We start from the raw sequence: 14,852 nt of genomic DNA, 5'->3' as shown, positions 1-14,852 counted from the left end.
AATGCCCTTTCACACACTCCCTGTGGACAAAACCAGAGCTTGATACAGAGCATAAAAACAATCCCTATTTTACAAATATAACCAATGAATGATATAAGTGACAAAAACAAAAATATATTTAGGATTATTCTCTCTGGTGCACAGAACTCTTGTTCTGTATACTTTCACATTGCCTGTTGCCTATTCCTCATGCACGTCCTGTCTTATTCTCCTCTTCATTTCTGCCTGGCCTTGCACCCAAGCATGGCAGACAGAGAATCCTAGAGGCCCAAAATTCTACAGTGGCTGTTTGCAAGGGGGAGGAGACTACAGTAACTGCCACACTGGATACACTTTATGTGAGAAGGAAAGGGGAAATATCGTGAATGCCTCTCATGTACGAAAACGCAGGATGGCAGGAAGCCTACGAGCCCAAGGAACCAGAGGGGGCAGATGATGGGCAGAAGAACTGCAGCCAAAGGCCAGAAGAGGACAGGTTTGCAGTCAGCTGACTCCTAGCTCTTTGGTATCTGCCTCTAATGGGCGGAGTCCGTTTGGGGACGCATCAGACACTGAAAAGAAGACCCCAGCTGCTGCCGGAAGTTGACAGAAAGTAACGTCCGTGAGTGGAAGAATGCAAGAACAAAGCTTGTGTAGAAACACTGCCTACAATGAAGAAGAAGAAGAAGAAAGGGAGAGAAGAGAGATGCAAGTCCAATCTGGCCTGCCCCAGCCCAGCCCAAGGAAGGTAGGATTCAAGAAGAAAGTAAAAGAGAAGAGCCTTGGACCACATCATTCTCCACAACATGCACGCAACAAACTTCATTTTACTCTTTAACCAAGTCGCAAAAGAGCTCCCTCCCCCATCCACCTACCCCCCAGTCCCAAATCCTCACCTGAGGATATTCTTTTCCATTGATTCGGAGAGAGTGAAAGGGAAGGGAGGAGCATGGAGATAGAGAAATACCGATTTCAGAGAGACACACTAACTGGTTGCCTCCTTCATGTGCCCTCGCTGAGGGGCAAGGAGCGAATCTGCAACTGAGGTATGTGCCCTTGACTGGCAATACAACCCATGACCCTTCGGTGTGAGGGCTGACGCTCTAACCACTGACCCAAACCAGCCAGGGTGCAAAAGAGCTCTTTAATTCCTCCCTTTGCTCCCCAAAGTTGCAGTAAATTCACTAGTTACTAGTAGATGGACAGATACCATTTCTGCACAATTGCAATGGTGCGACCTAGATAACCCTTTCTGTTCTCTCTTAGGATAGTAAATATATATATCATGATAAATACATGTCACACAACATAATATAGAGAATAAAAGTACTAGTTAATTATATTAATGGGTGTCTTTAAGAAATACTGAGATTATTTCCCTAACACACGAACCTGGGGAAAGTGAGCCTATCCCATCTGTCTTGTCAATGAGCACATCTACCCTGGAGCCCAGCCATTTAGGGGTTGGTTTAGCTCGCCTACTGCTCCCTCCATCCAATCTTGTCTTCTTGTTGGGGATCTGACCTCCCTATTGGCCCTCGCATCCCTTTAAACTGCCTGCTTTGTGACATCATTCTCCCACCAAACCTACCACCACCTGGCAGAATCTTGGGGTTTCCATGGAGTTGTCAGTAAATACATTTGGATCATCGCAACTGACCAATGACCAGTATCCAGTGACAGTGTGACCAGTAACCTTCGTACTGGAAACAAGCGCTCTCTCGCTTCACCCACTCAGACATCCTCATCCCTTGCATCTACAATTAATAAAATTTCCTCTTCTTCTCTGACCATGTCAGGTAAGGAAAGAAACTTTTAAAAGTTTCTCATTAGATATTTTTGCCCATAAATTTAGCAGTAGACTCAAAATAGCATAAAGAAGGGAAGTATTGATCTAGAAATCCAGAGACCTAATTTCACTTTTGATTTTGATACTTACTAGCTATGTGACTTGGGACAAGTCATTGACTAACAAAATCTGTTCATCCCTCATCTGTTACATTAGGATTTCAGATTGGTTGTTCTCTCTATTCCCTTCCTTTTCTAATGTTGAGTTTTAGAGACACCCATATAGAAAATCAAGACTTCTGGAATGCGTTTCAACAGAAACACAGAGAATATATATATATATATATATATATATATATATATATATATATTCTCTAGTATAAAGCTCTCTTACCACTAATGTTTCAACTTTAGTATTTTCAGTTTAGTGCAGTTCAAAAAGTAATATTCACCTATTTTTGGAGTTTTCTATCCAAACTAGGTGAAAGGGGAAAATAGGGAGAGAAGATGAAGAGTACTAGGCTATGGTGAGGCAAGTATTTAAATGTAAGAAAGTTTAGGATTGTTTTCATCAGGAAAGGCCCACAGGAACCAGGGGGGGGCACATAAGCATGAGGAGGGGAAACTATATGAATGAAGCAGGAGGGCATGGAAGAGCTCTCAAGAGCAAAAAGGGGTAGTTTTGCAATGGAATGCTGAAGGCAACCAAGGATTTTAAATTAAAGCAGAGAGCGTAGGGTGAAATCTGCTCAGAGTAGGGCAAAATAAAGTTGATTTTAGTCAGTGCTTACATTAATAGACCAGGAAGGAAAGTAAGGCTGGAATAGGGTATCAGTAGGCAAAACAGCTTATCAGCAAAGTCACATTCCGTTGTCTGTGTTTTTGTATTGCCTCTCTGAAAACACAGATGACAGTTTTGAGTATCAATGTTTAAAAACATGTGTTTTAGAAATTATGGTTCCTGTAAGCAAGAAATTAATAAAGGTGGTTATCTAGGGGGCTGGAGGAAAACATAATTTTCAGTGTTTCACTTCATTCTGATATTTAAACTATGTAGATTTTTTTGTCACTTAAAAATAAAATTAAGATTAAAAATTGATATGTCCTAACCTGAACCAGAAAGACTAATTCCTTTGTGTGATAAGTATGTTCCACACTGAGAAACAGCCATCATCTCCCTTAGATCTTAGCTATCTAAGAAGGAAAAGAAAAGGTCAAACCCCACATCTCTAACTTCACATTTACCTAAAACCAATCTTGTGGGGTCTCTTGACAACTCCTACAGTAAATGTTTATTTAATTAAAGTCTAGTGATGATGGCTTTTAAGACTTTCCTAGATGCTGAAGATGATTAAAATGTAGGTTTTAAGAGAAACATATAAATTTTCAGGATACTCTTTTAAGTGTTTTTCTCTGTTTGTCATGTGAATGTATTAATTGAAATATTTATTTCTACTAGACTTACTATCTGTTACTTGCTGGGTAATATTCAGAAAAAACATGAATAATCACATTAATGGAATTCTTTTTGCTCTGATTTATAACAATTTTTACAGAAATATCTGTCTACATATATTGGGGCTACTTATACATCCACATTTATGGCTTGTTATGCAGTTTTTACTGATATATCTTCTCTCTCGACATGGCTAGAAATTTTTTCAAAATCATCTTGAATTGTGGGCTGTTCTTTGGTTAATAGTATTCACTAAAACAGCATAGGCAATATTCACTTTTATAACGTGTGTATAAAATAGAACATCATTTATTAGCAAATTTTTATGCTTTGATTTTTGCTATGTGCCCCAATTTTCATTAATGTTTATATATATTTTTAGTTCTGTGATATATATTGTTCATGATTTTTCTCTTTGTCTTTCCATAACTTAAATTTTCTTCCACATAAATCATATCCTATATAATAAAAGGCTAATATGCAAATCAACCGAACAGCAGAAGGACCCTTGGTATGACGCACACTGACCACCAGGGGGCAGACGCTCAGCACAGGAGCTGCTCCCTGGTGGTCAGTGAGCTCCCACAGGGGAAATGCTGCTCAGCCAGGAGCTCTGAGCCGAGTGCAGTGGTGGGAGCCCCTCCCGCCTTCCTGGCAGCACTAAGGTTGGCCGACTGATGGCTTAAGCCATCAGTTGGACATCCCCCAAGGGCTCCTGGACTGCAAGAGGGCGCAGGCCAGGCTGAGGGGCCTCCCGACTGCAGAAATTTTGTGTACTGGGCCTCTAGCGTAATATAACACTTACGCATGTATAAATTATTATTGTTACTCTTACTATAATGACTTTATGGATGAGTAACTCAAAACCTGGACAGTTTCAATAATGTTTTTCTTTCAAAAAGCACTTCTTGAGAAATTCACTCCCCCATAGCCATTTTGAGGTAGGATCAGAAACCAGGCTTGAAGAGGGTAAGAATGACACTTCAAATTTACCAACTGCACTGAGCTACATGTGAGTTCCAGGGAGTAGCATGTGAACTGCAGGCAGCACGAGGCACTGAAGATTACAGCGGCAATAGCTGTACTGTTTTCCATGGGTAAAACCCCACATCTATAGTAGAAGCCCCATTGCTCCCAGTTTGTGGCAGTGTAATGCTCAGAGCAGAGCTCTGGCAATGGAGTCAGGATACTTAAGTTATGTAACACAGTAATAATACTAGCACAACGAGAGAACTTGAACAAGTCTACCTGGCCTCTCTGAGCTTCAGTTTCCACACTCATAAAATGAGAATGTTAGAACTCAGGGTCTCTAACGAATCCTGGTTCTAAAATGCTCCGATTCTAGGAAAGAGCACACAAATCAATACTAGTAGAGGCTCAAGGGAAAGATAGGGCGGAGAGTGGTTGCCTCTACCATAGAGAATGTATGAACCACTTGGTTCTCTTGTACATTTTTGCCCACATTGGGAGCACAGGCAGTTAATACAGAAGAGTAGCAAACTGTCCCAGGACTTACAACCAGCATAAGCTGTTTGATTTTTGACACCTCAGCGAGTATTGGTATTAATCTTAAGATGATGCTGTTCTTCAAACATAGTGAATCCCTTTGATTTTTTCATCACCCTCTTTGTTCCCCACAGAGAATTTCCAAAATCCACCTTTACTTGGAACTTCAAAGTCTCTGCAGCTCTCTCTTCCTGTGGGGAGCCCTGCAGCCTCCCTCACAGGACGAGTCTGCAGTCTGCCCAGAGTCTCTGCTCCAGCCGTCACATCAGCATGGCTCCTACCATCAGTCTCTGGCACCTCTTTCCAACCTCTCATGGGTAGTGCCTACCTTTACCAACATTCTAGCACAACTATGTTGTCTGGAGTTCCTGGCCAGAGCCACATCTCCACTCCAGCTGCTTCCAATCCTGGTATTTTTGAGTGGGCGCTCACAGGAGGCACTGAAAAGAAGTCCTCATCCATCCGAGACTTCACGGTGACTGTCATTGACCAGGACACAGCTGTTTCTTCCATGTCGATGGCATCCCACTACAATAAAACCTCAGATGCCACTAACATGGTCCCTCTGTATCCATCACTTTCTGCCAGTCTTGTTCATGGGGCATCATCTCAGATTCCAAATCAGGGACAGAGCTTGTCACTTCCCTACCAGGAAGGAAGTCAGCTCTATTACTACAACCAAGGCACACTGGGGCCTCTGCTCTCTGCAGAACGTGGCCCCTACCTGCAATCCTATGGCTCTGTGTCTTACACAGAGAGCAGGGCCTCTGCCCCTCAACCAGAAATGGTCATGGTACTAAAGGAGGTCCAGCCCACACATATGATACCACCGGCCTCCACCTCTGCAATCTACTACTCGGTGCCTGCTCAACCCATCACAGACACACGTTTTCAAGGTGAGTTCAAACAGCAACAAGGAAGAGGAACGGGGTCACCATTAAAAACTCGGGTCAATCTGCACCTGGGAAGTGGTGAGTCCACAGACAGGTAGACTTTAAGTCCTGTGACTTTGTAACTGCCACCCTCAGTCAGTGCTCCCCATTTTCAGACTCTATGGGAACAACTCCTAGAGATGGGAAGGTGGACACTGGATTGGCCATGTATGAGAACTGAAGGGCATACAAAGGGGTCCCACACTATTCACTCCCTTACCTTATAGTCCCCCTCTACTACAACAGTTTCATGGACTCTCTTCATCTATTGCTTCAGTGTCTGTAGAAAGAATTTCAGAACCCTTACTGCGATAGTGGTAGTTTAACTTTCCCTCACTTCTTAATTCATGCCAGGTTTTAAGACCTTGTGTTCCATGATCTTGTCCAAAGCAAGCAGGCTAGAAATCTGCCCTTGCTTATGTATTTCATCAGGAAGAGCTCCATTCCCTTCCCTACTCCATTATGTGAAGTGTTGTTATTTCCTCAGGAAAGGGGAGGGAACTAAAAGGATTCCATATGTACAATGCTAGCTTTGTAAAACATTTTAAATCACTTACTTTTTATTCGATTTATCACAACCCTGTCAAATACACAGAATACCATGAAACAATGGCATCAAATGATCCCTAGTGAGAACTAGAACAGTTGTCTCCTTTCTCATAGCACAGGGAGCTGTCCATGATCCTTAGGAAGAGCTGGTAGGCATGGCTTTCCCATTGTTGGAAGGAGCATGGTTGCTGCATTGGTGGTGACAGGGGAGCACCCATGGGTGGTGCCCGGGGACTGACTGGCTTCTCCTTGATTCGTTTGTAGTGATGGAGACCTCCCTGGGGATGAAGACTTCCCTCGGATTGACACCTCTAAGCCAAACATTTTGTCCGTCACAAAACCCAGAAATCCCCAAGTCTTGTGGTGGCAGCAATATCCAGTTGCCTGACAGCAACCCACCACCTGAGCTTGGGGACATTTCAATGGCAGGTCCAGTCCAGAGTCCTAGTATTTACCTGGCACTGCCTCCAGCTCCAAGCCAGGAACAGAAAGAGAATAGGAATTTGCAGGACGTGAAAACCATGCTTTCAAAGCCTCTGGATGCTTACCAGATCCCAACAGAAAACCAAGATCCTCCACTGCTCCCTTTAGAAATCCCCGCCATTGCCCAGGTCCTGGCCTGCTTTGATCCCCTTGGCCAGGAGGAGCAGCCTGGTTGTGAAAACGCTGGTCTGGGAAAGAACAGCCTGAGTCTTAAGGACCAAGGGACACTTGAAAATGGGACTGAATCCAATGATGGCTTTGCAGACATCGCTACACTGGTGGAGGATATTCACCTTCCAGTGGTCCTAAATCCCTTGGATGAACTTGATCAATCCCAAGGTCCCAAGGTGATCCAAACCAAAGATACCAGAGCCATCAATTTGAACGAGGTGCAGAAAACAAGTGTCATCAATGCTCCCTCTGATCAAGCCAGGAAGAATAAACATGATACCTCTGAGCTGATCAATGGTGATCCCATAGTCAAAATCCAGCCTGAGAGCCCAGATGGCATGTTCGTGGGAGAAGTGGCTGTTTCCAATGCTGCAGCCAGTGACAGGGGTCGTGAAAACAGGGCCAAGAATTCTAACAAACCTCAGAAAGCTGCCCCCAGCAGGACCAGCAAAAGCAAGAGCCATGGGCAAGAGAAGGCCAAAAGAACCAGAGAAAACAACCCCAAGAAAACTGAAGAGCGTAAGCAGTCAGGGAACAAAGTCAAGGCAGAGGAGAAGCCAAACATTCCGAAGATGAAGCGGAAGAAATACCACGCTGAGCTGACCCAAGAGACCTTCAAAAAGCCCCGAACCTCCCTGGGTATGCACATGCTGGAGTCTGTGCAGGTTTTTCATGCCCTGGGGAAGAAGAGCGATAAGAAAACTGAACTCTCTTCCTCCCGGGCCCTGGGACACTCAAACAACCCCAAAGGCCCCCAGCCATCCCTAGCTATCAGACATTGTCTGGATACCCCTCGTGAGGGCAAAGGTCCTGAGAGAGCTCCAGTCAAACGCAGGAAACCAGATGGCAGTGCTGACAAGGACTGTTCATCTCCATCTGAATATGAGCTGCCACCTCCTGGGAAGGTCAAGTTGGTACCTTTGATTTTTCCAACTTTGGACAAGCCCCAAGCTCGACCTGTTCCTCGCAGGCCGCTGTCCCTGGCATCACGCCGGCCTGCTGGGGCTAACCGTGCCCAGCCTGGTTCTAAGTCAGCTCAACCTACTGCAGTCAATTCATCCCAGCCAACGTCTGCATCTATGATGGGTCCTGCCAGACCAGCTCTGCCAATTTCAACCAATCCTGATCAGCCTGGTTCTAACTCAGCTCAACATGCTGCAGTCAATTCATCCCAGCCAACCCCAGCATCTATGAGAGGTCCTGCCAGACCAGCCCAGCCAGTTTTGATGAACCCAGTTCAACCAGATTTGACCAACCCTGTTGAGCCTGGTTCTAATTCAGCTCAACTTACTGCAGTGAATTCATCCCAGCCAACTCCTGCATCTTTGCCAGGTCCTGCTAAACCTATGTCAACCAATTCAGTCCGACCAGGTTGGACCAACCCTACCCAGCCTAGTGTCCCTCAGTGTGATGCTTCTAGACCTGTGCCCTACAAAACATCAACTTGCACTTCTTTCCAGCGGGAGCCGGTTCGCACTATGGTGAACAAGCCCCGGACCCCACCCAAACCTCAAAACCAATGGCTGCTCCAGGATTTGGCCTATCAGCGAATTCCATGGAGGATACCTGATATGTCTGGGCCAGTAATGTCCACGCCCATCACAAAGGAGCAGAGGCCAGAGAGGGAGGCTATGAAGAGGAAAGCTCAACTTGAGCGGGAGAATGCTGCCAAATTCACCTCGCTGGGCAAAGTGCAATATTTCATTGAGAGAGAGAAAGAAATGGAAATTTCTCGATACTATGGCTATGCAAAATAAGAGGTGCTAGGAGTGTTGGTGCCTCACTGGATACCTACTGTTTTCCCATAGATAGATAGATATAAATTTCTCTATCCTGGTATAGTTTAAATCTTAACAAAATAAAATAAATAAATGTAGTGGAATTCATAGATAAGTAATAAAGAAGCCTTTTGAGTTTTGAGATGCTGTTAACTGGTTTTCTTTGGTGGGGGTGTGGATCAAAAGCTGCATGAGAACAAAAGAATTGGTAGTTGGATGGGCAAATGAGGGACAAGGGGTAAGAACTGAGGAAATAGAAAGAACTTTGTCTATGGCCATAAAGGCTAAAAGGGGAGAGATGGATTTATAAAAAGGAGCAGGAGGTGGGGGGATGGTAGAAGTGAGATGCAGGGTCTGGGTGAGGGTTAAAACGATAAAATCTGAACAGAGTTGAACATGGTGGATGAGTCTAGATTGATCAGGAGAAATAGAAAAAGTCTCTCGTGGAGGCCGGTCTTAGGTCTCATGCCCACCAGATAAGTATTTTAGAAAACACATAGTTGGTACATTTCCCAAAGGTCTGGGTTGCCTTTTCCATGTCTGATTGTAGTTGGGGAAGGTGAAGACAAATCAAGGGAATCTACCAGATGAGTGGCAAGGGGGCAGCTGATAACAGGGGCCCAGGCTAGTGAACTGCTGTAGAAGACGGCTCACCCTACTGGGTAAATCGCCGTTTACTCAATACTAATGCACCAGGCCCACTAATGCACTATTTATTACATTTAATTTAGTCTTCATTTCTAAAATTTTTTCTTTTCTTTTTAATTCTGTCCTGAGTTCTATCATCTCATCTAATTCTGATTTATGGTATTCTTTCACCTGTTTTTATTATAGTAAAACATACATAACACATAATTTATCATTTTAACGGTTTTTAAGTATACGATTCAGTCACATTAAGCACATTCATGATATTGTGCAACCATCACTACCATCTAAAATTACAATAATTATGTCCAAAGATGGAGCAGGACTTGAGAGAGGTGGAAGGAGCAGGACAGTTTTTGAATCTCCCCAAACCCTTTCATGGAAATAGATAAACCCAAACCAAACACCCATGGGTAGCTTTTACCAGCATTTACTATTTCCAGAACTTTCCATCATTCCAAACAGAAATGCTGTCCCCTTTAAATAATATCTTCACATTCCCTCCCCCCTCCCACCATGTTCTTTCATCTTTTACACTGTTTTTCCGCATCTTTTAGCTCATTTTGAAATAGCAGGTTATTGTTTGTTGTTTGTTTGTTTTTAAACATATTTTCACTTATTTCTGAGAGGGAGAGAGAGATAGAAACATCAATGATGAGAGAGAATCATTGATAGGCTGCCTCCTGCACGCCCCCTACTGGGGATCGAGCCTGCAACCTGGGCATGTGCCCTTGACCAGAGTTGAACCCAGGATCCTTCAGTCTGCAGGCTGATGCTCTATCCACTGAGCCAAACAGGCTGGGGCTAGCAGGCTACAGTTTTGATCTGTTTTGTGGGCCTGTCTTTTCGGACTTGTGTCATTGGTGAAGATGCTATTCTGCTCCTTATTCTCATATTATCTTTGTATATATATCTTGATCTCAATTATTTTGAGTTTTACTTTTAGGGGCAATCAGTTTTAACACCTTTACAAGAGGAGGTGAGGTTGAAGAAATCTTTTCTAACTTCCCAGAACTTTTGTGTATTTATGTTAATGTAGTATTGGATCATGGGACTTGCTTTCTGAGGTTTCCTGGCTCTGTTTCCCCTCCTCGACTTTCTCAAGACACTTTCCCTTTGTGTCTGTGGTTCCTTCCAGTGTGTCCCTTCTGCGTGGAAAGGAGCTCTAGTGCTCAGTGTCCAGGTATAGAGGCCTAGACTGCTCCAGTCCTTATACTTTGTCCATGGTCCCTTGTATTTACTGACGTTGGGACTGGAAAAAACCCCTTCCAGTCTCAGCTGCTGTCCTCGACTTGGCCCCCAGTGCTCTCAGGTGACGAACTGCTGGCGCTGTGAAGGCGTCCTGTGCTCACGCCCAGCAGATGCTTCCCCCTGTCTGACACTCCCTCTGGTGCGATGCTGAGACCAGGCAGGTCTGTGCCCGGTGGTGGTCGTCTGCTCCATCCTCTTACTTTGGGGCTTCTACTTTCTGGGTAAATGCTACCCATGGGCGTTTAGTTTGGATTAATCTAATGCCATGAGAGGGTTTGGGGAAATTAAAAAACAATGCCACTGCCTCCATCTTTCTCAAAAGCTGCTCCATCCTTTGAAATGATTTTTTTACTAGTAAATGTGACAGCCTTGAAATTATCAGTCCCCCAAAGCAGAGCTGCAGAGCCCATCTGCCCTACCCTCGCAGGACTCTGGGTCAGAGAAGGCTTTCTGAGTCTCCTCTGTGTAACATGGCGCTTCATGTCTGTATTTGCTCAGACTATCTTTTGAATAAGAAGGCAGCTACCTGGAAGGCTCATGGGTAGAGGGACATTTGGCCACCGTGAGAGGTGGAATAAGCATGCATGCAACTCATTTTCCCAACTAGACTTTTTTTTTTTTTTTTTTTTTTTTGTGATTTGAGATACCAGTCTGCAAACAAACTATAGGTGGAGCTCCAAACCTCAGATTCATCTTCATGTTACTGGTTTTACTGTAGCCTTTTTCTCAAGGAACAACTTCTTCATCAGGTAATTCCAACTCCAACAGGAAAGGAACATAATTTGCATGCAGTAGTAAACCACAAGTGTAAAAGTTCCCAGTACACTTGCTGTATTTTCCTGATTTTAAAAAGTTTATCCCACATCTTTTTCATCCCAGGTATTTACTTTTCAAATTATATTTGTCATTTTATATCCCCAATGGGTTTACAGCAAAAGTTTTAACAACACAAAGTTTTTAGTACACATTCCATTTCTGCTTTCAGAGCACCCCGATTCCCTAGTAATGTTCAAGGTGTGCTGTATTAGTGTCTCAATGCATTGAGCTCACCTAGTATCCCCTTGAGAACCTTAATTATCTTAAAAAAAATTCCCCCCCCTCTGGTGGCTCTAAGTATTCATCGATAAGTGCCTTAAAAAAACAAACAGGTATTGAGTTTTTCTTTTTCATTATTGTATGTCCATCACTTGACATAGGTCCATGAACAAAATCAATAAATATTTGATTAATTAATGAAGGCATGTAGCCTTGGAGGCTTTCTGCTTCTAGTATTAACCACCTTGTGGGGAAGACTTGGTCCCAAGAGCATCAGGACCACTGTTTTTATTGTTCGTCTCAGTTATCACCATAATTGGCTACATATTCCTGTATTTCATTTTGGAGAAGTGAAATGACATTTAGTTCAACAACATTTGAACATCCAACAATCTTTATTGAGTGTCATCTGGGGTTGTAAGCTGTTCCAGGCACTGGAAATAGAGCTGAGCAAGTCATAAAGAGCTCCTGTCTTCCTGTAGATTATATTCTGGCAGGGAATGAGAAACAATAAATAATCCAGACCATAGCAGACAGTGGTAAGGACTATAAAATGAATTAAAATAAGACCAAGTGATAGTGGGTGACTCGGTGGCTACTTAAAGTGTGTGGTCAGAAAAGTTCTCTTTGAGGAGATGACATGTACACTGAGACATGAATGACAAGATGGAGCCAGCCACGTGAAGATCAGGGTAAGAGGAAACAGGAAGAGAAAACAGCAGTGCAAAGGTCTTGACGGGAAGAGCAGATGTTTAGACAGTGTGGGGAGAGAGTAGTAAGCAAGGAGAAAAGTGGTAGATGGGGTCAGAGAGATAAAGGGAACTGAGTCACTTGTAAGAAGGGTAAGGAGTTTAGATTTTTAATTTGAAGTGCCATGGAAATAATTGGAGGGTTTTAAACCCAGGAGCAATCGTATCTGATTTTTGTTTTAAAAATAACATTAGCTGCTATTGTGAAAATACATTGCAGTAGGTAAGAATGGGTGTCATTACTGTACTAATGAGATGTCCCCTCTAAGTATGGCACTTATCACAGGAGTAGCAAGTAGGCAAATGACATCTGCCTGGAGTCTCCCTTGTTTTTGCTCCCCCAGAAAGTTCCTCTGGGCCTGTTTTCTATATCATGATGCTATATATAAAATTTTTGCCTTCCAGGAGTCCCTTCATGTTTCAGAGGAATGAGCAGGTAAGAATAAGCATGCAAGAATGCAGGAGTCTGTGATATTAAAGTATGCAAGAGGTCCTATGAAGATGGTTCAGGGAAAATGTTCATGGCCATAAGGGAAAAGCACCTCACTTCCTAGCCTGGCCTTGGCCCACAAGGGGAGACACTGAAGCCATTTGTTGACAGAATACCTTCCATGCTTAGCCTTCAGTCTTTGGAGCAGGAGAAAGTAGAATAGTCTTCTCATTTATGTCAACAACCAACAGAATTTTTGTATCCTTAGTTTCCTGGTCACATGTACAAAACTGTCTAGTTTTCAACTTTCCTGGTTAATCAGGAAGTGAGGAATTTCAGATGTTTATCTTGGCTGGGGTGTTCTTGCTTGTTGTTTCTGGTCCCTATAAAGCCAAGAGTGCTGACCACTTGCCCCAGATGCCAAAAACTCTGGTCCATATTTACAAATTCCTTCTCTAAAAGGGCCAGATACTGCTTCCCATATTTCCATATCCTCTTACTCATTATTTTAAAAACTGCCATCACCTAGTCATATTTACTTTCTAATATCAGGGACAGCATGTGTGTGGTGGTTGCTCTGTTTGTGATTATGCACATCCCTCTCTTATGTGCTTCCTAGTCATGGTTTCTTAAAGCCTTCTCATCATAGTTTGTAAAATCTTTTAACTTGTTAAGTTAAACATCACAAAAAAAGAGCTATTTTTTGGAGAATGTGCTCAATGGGAGCAGATGGCCCTGCCCCACTCCCTATTAGCTCTGCTTCTGTCTGTACTACCACAATAGCAGTATGCACCTGCTGGATTTATTCACTGCTGTACCCCTAACACCTAGAACAGAAACTGGCACATAGTAGATGCTCAAGAAATATATACTGAGTGAGAGGTTGAATGGATTGGTTTTTGTCCTGTGTTGACTTCTGCCAGGATCCTGCCTGCATTGTATACCCTCCCTTTGACCAGCACTCCTAATGCATCAATTCCTTTAGGCTCAACCCACTATGTTTACATTCTGAGGGGAAAGAGGCAGTATACTAGTAGAAATAAGAGTTTTGAAGACACAGAAGAGTTCCTTTACAACTGCCTCCCAAGAGTTATCTGCAGAAGATGCAGGAGAATCAACAGTGGATCCTAGCCCTGGCATGCATATTTATGCTTGTAAGGGGGAAAGACTCTGCTAAGCGCTTTCAGCCATTAGTCTGAAAAGCCAGTGACCACACAGAATCACTTCAGAGAAATCCACGAGAAACATACACAAAAGGGAGTGAGAAAAAGTAGAGATCTGGATGCTGGCCTGGTGGAAGAGGGAACACCTGTGCAAGAGCTTTCAGCGAGACTTTGAAAGACAGGTCTTGTAATCACTAACATCACTAACAAACTTGCAGGGGGGCTCCCAAGAGTGGAGGCAGGTACATTGGAGGGGAGTAAAGCATCCCGAGAGAGTTAAACCTTTCAACCAAAGCACAAAGTTTCAGAGGTGACATACAAAGTCGCCTGAGACAGACCGACTAGCTGGCTTGCAGGACCCCTTTGGGAAGAGACTGTGCATGTATGCACACATCCGCACAGCACGCACAGCATATGCCACCGTTTGTATTTGGAGGAAGCAGCCATACTGCGCTGGGCACAGGGGCAGAAACTACCTCGCACAGATATGTATGTCCCCATTGCTTTCGACAGTGACCCTTAGAGGTTAAACACTCATGTTCAATAAACTTTATTGGTGCTCTCACGTTAAAAATGAGTCTCATGTTCTCTTCTAGGCAATACAAGCAATTGCCTAATACCCCCAACCATCCATTTTGTGTAGAAAGTAACGCAAACAAGCTGAAAACTTCAGTTCATTTCCCCTGATTTAGAAACCCTGGTTAGTTTGGCCAGGTACTCTAGATCAGCAATGCTTCCTTGAATGCAGGAATTGTTTGTGATTTGTGTGAGTGTGACAGAGGAGCTATATAACCAGAAACCCCGACCAAAAATCAAAATCATCCTAAAAACAGAAGTTATCTTGGTCATCGGTTCCTTTAACTACTTAGTCCCCCTTCTTCGCTGTGGATTTCCTTTACCAAGATGGCCGCCGTCGAGCGCTCTCCTCATTGGT

At 43.6% G+C, this 14,852-nt stretch overlaps 1 protein-coding gene across 1 annotated transcript; it reads left to right on the top strand.

The window, feature by feature from the left end:
• The first annotated feature begins 365 nt into the window (after positions 1-365).
• On the top strand, positions 366-8,621 carry C12H2orf78 (chromosome 12 C2orf78 homolog). The gene is made up of 5 exons (XM_059660818.1): positions 366-475; positions 1,663-1,778; positions 4,864-5,625; positions 6,475-7,998; positions 8,236-8,621. Exons 1-5 carry the CDS (start codon positions 366-368, stop codon positions 8,619-8,621), a joined length of 2,898 nt encoding a protein of 965 aa, XP_059516801.1.
• Positions 8,622-14,852: the final 6,231 nt, after the last annotated feature.

This window comes from Myotis daubentonii, chromosome 12 (genome assembly GCF_963259705.1).
Source record: "Myotis daubentonii chromosome 12, mMyoDau2.1, whole genome shotgun sequence".
In the NCBI taxonomy this organism is placed as follows: Eukaryota; Metazoa; Chordata; class Mammalia; order Chiroptera; family Vespertilionidae; genus Myotis; species Myotis daubentonii.
Note: the sequence above shows the minus strand (reverse complement) of the source record. Positions and strands in the feature narration are given on the sequence as shown.

Coding starts and splice junctions, on each gene's coding strand:
- C12H2orf78 (XM_059660818.1), top strand. CDS start 366: ATGCCTCTCATGTACGAAAACGCAGGATGGCAGGAAGCCTACGAGCCC. Junction 476..1,662: donor CAAAGGCCAGAAGAGGACAG/GTTTGCAGTCAG, acceptor ATCCAGTGACAG/TGTGACCAGTAACCTTCGTA. Junction 7,999..8,235: donor AACCAATCCTGATCAGCCTG/GTTCTAACTCAG, acceptor CAGTCCGACCAG/GTTGGACCAACCCTACCCAG.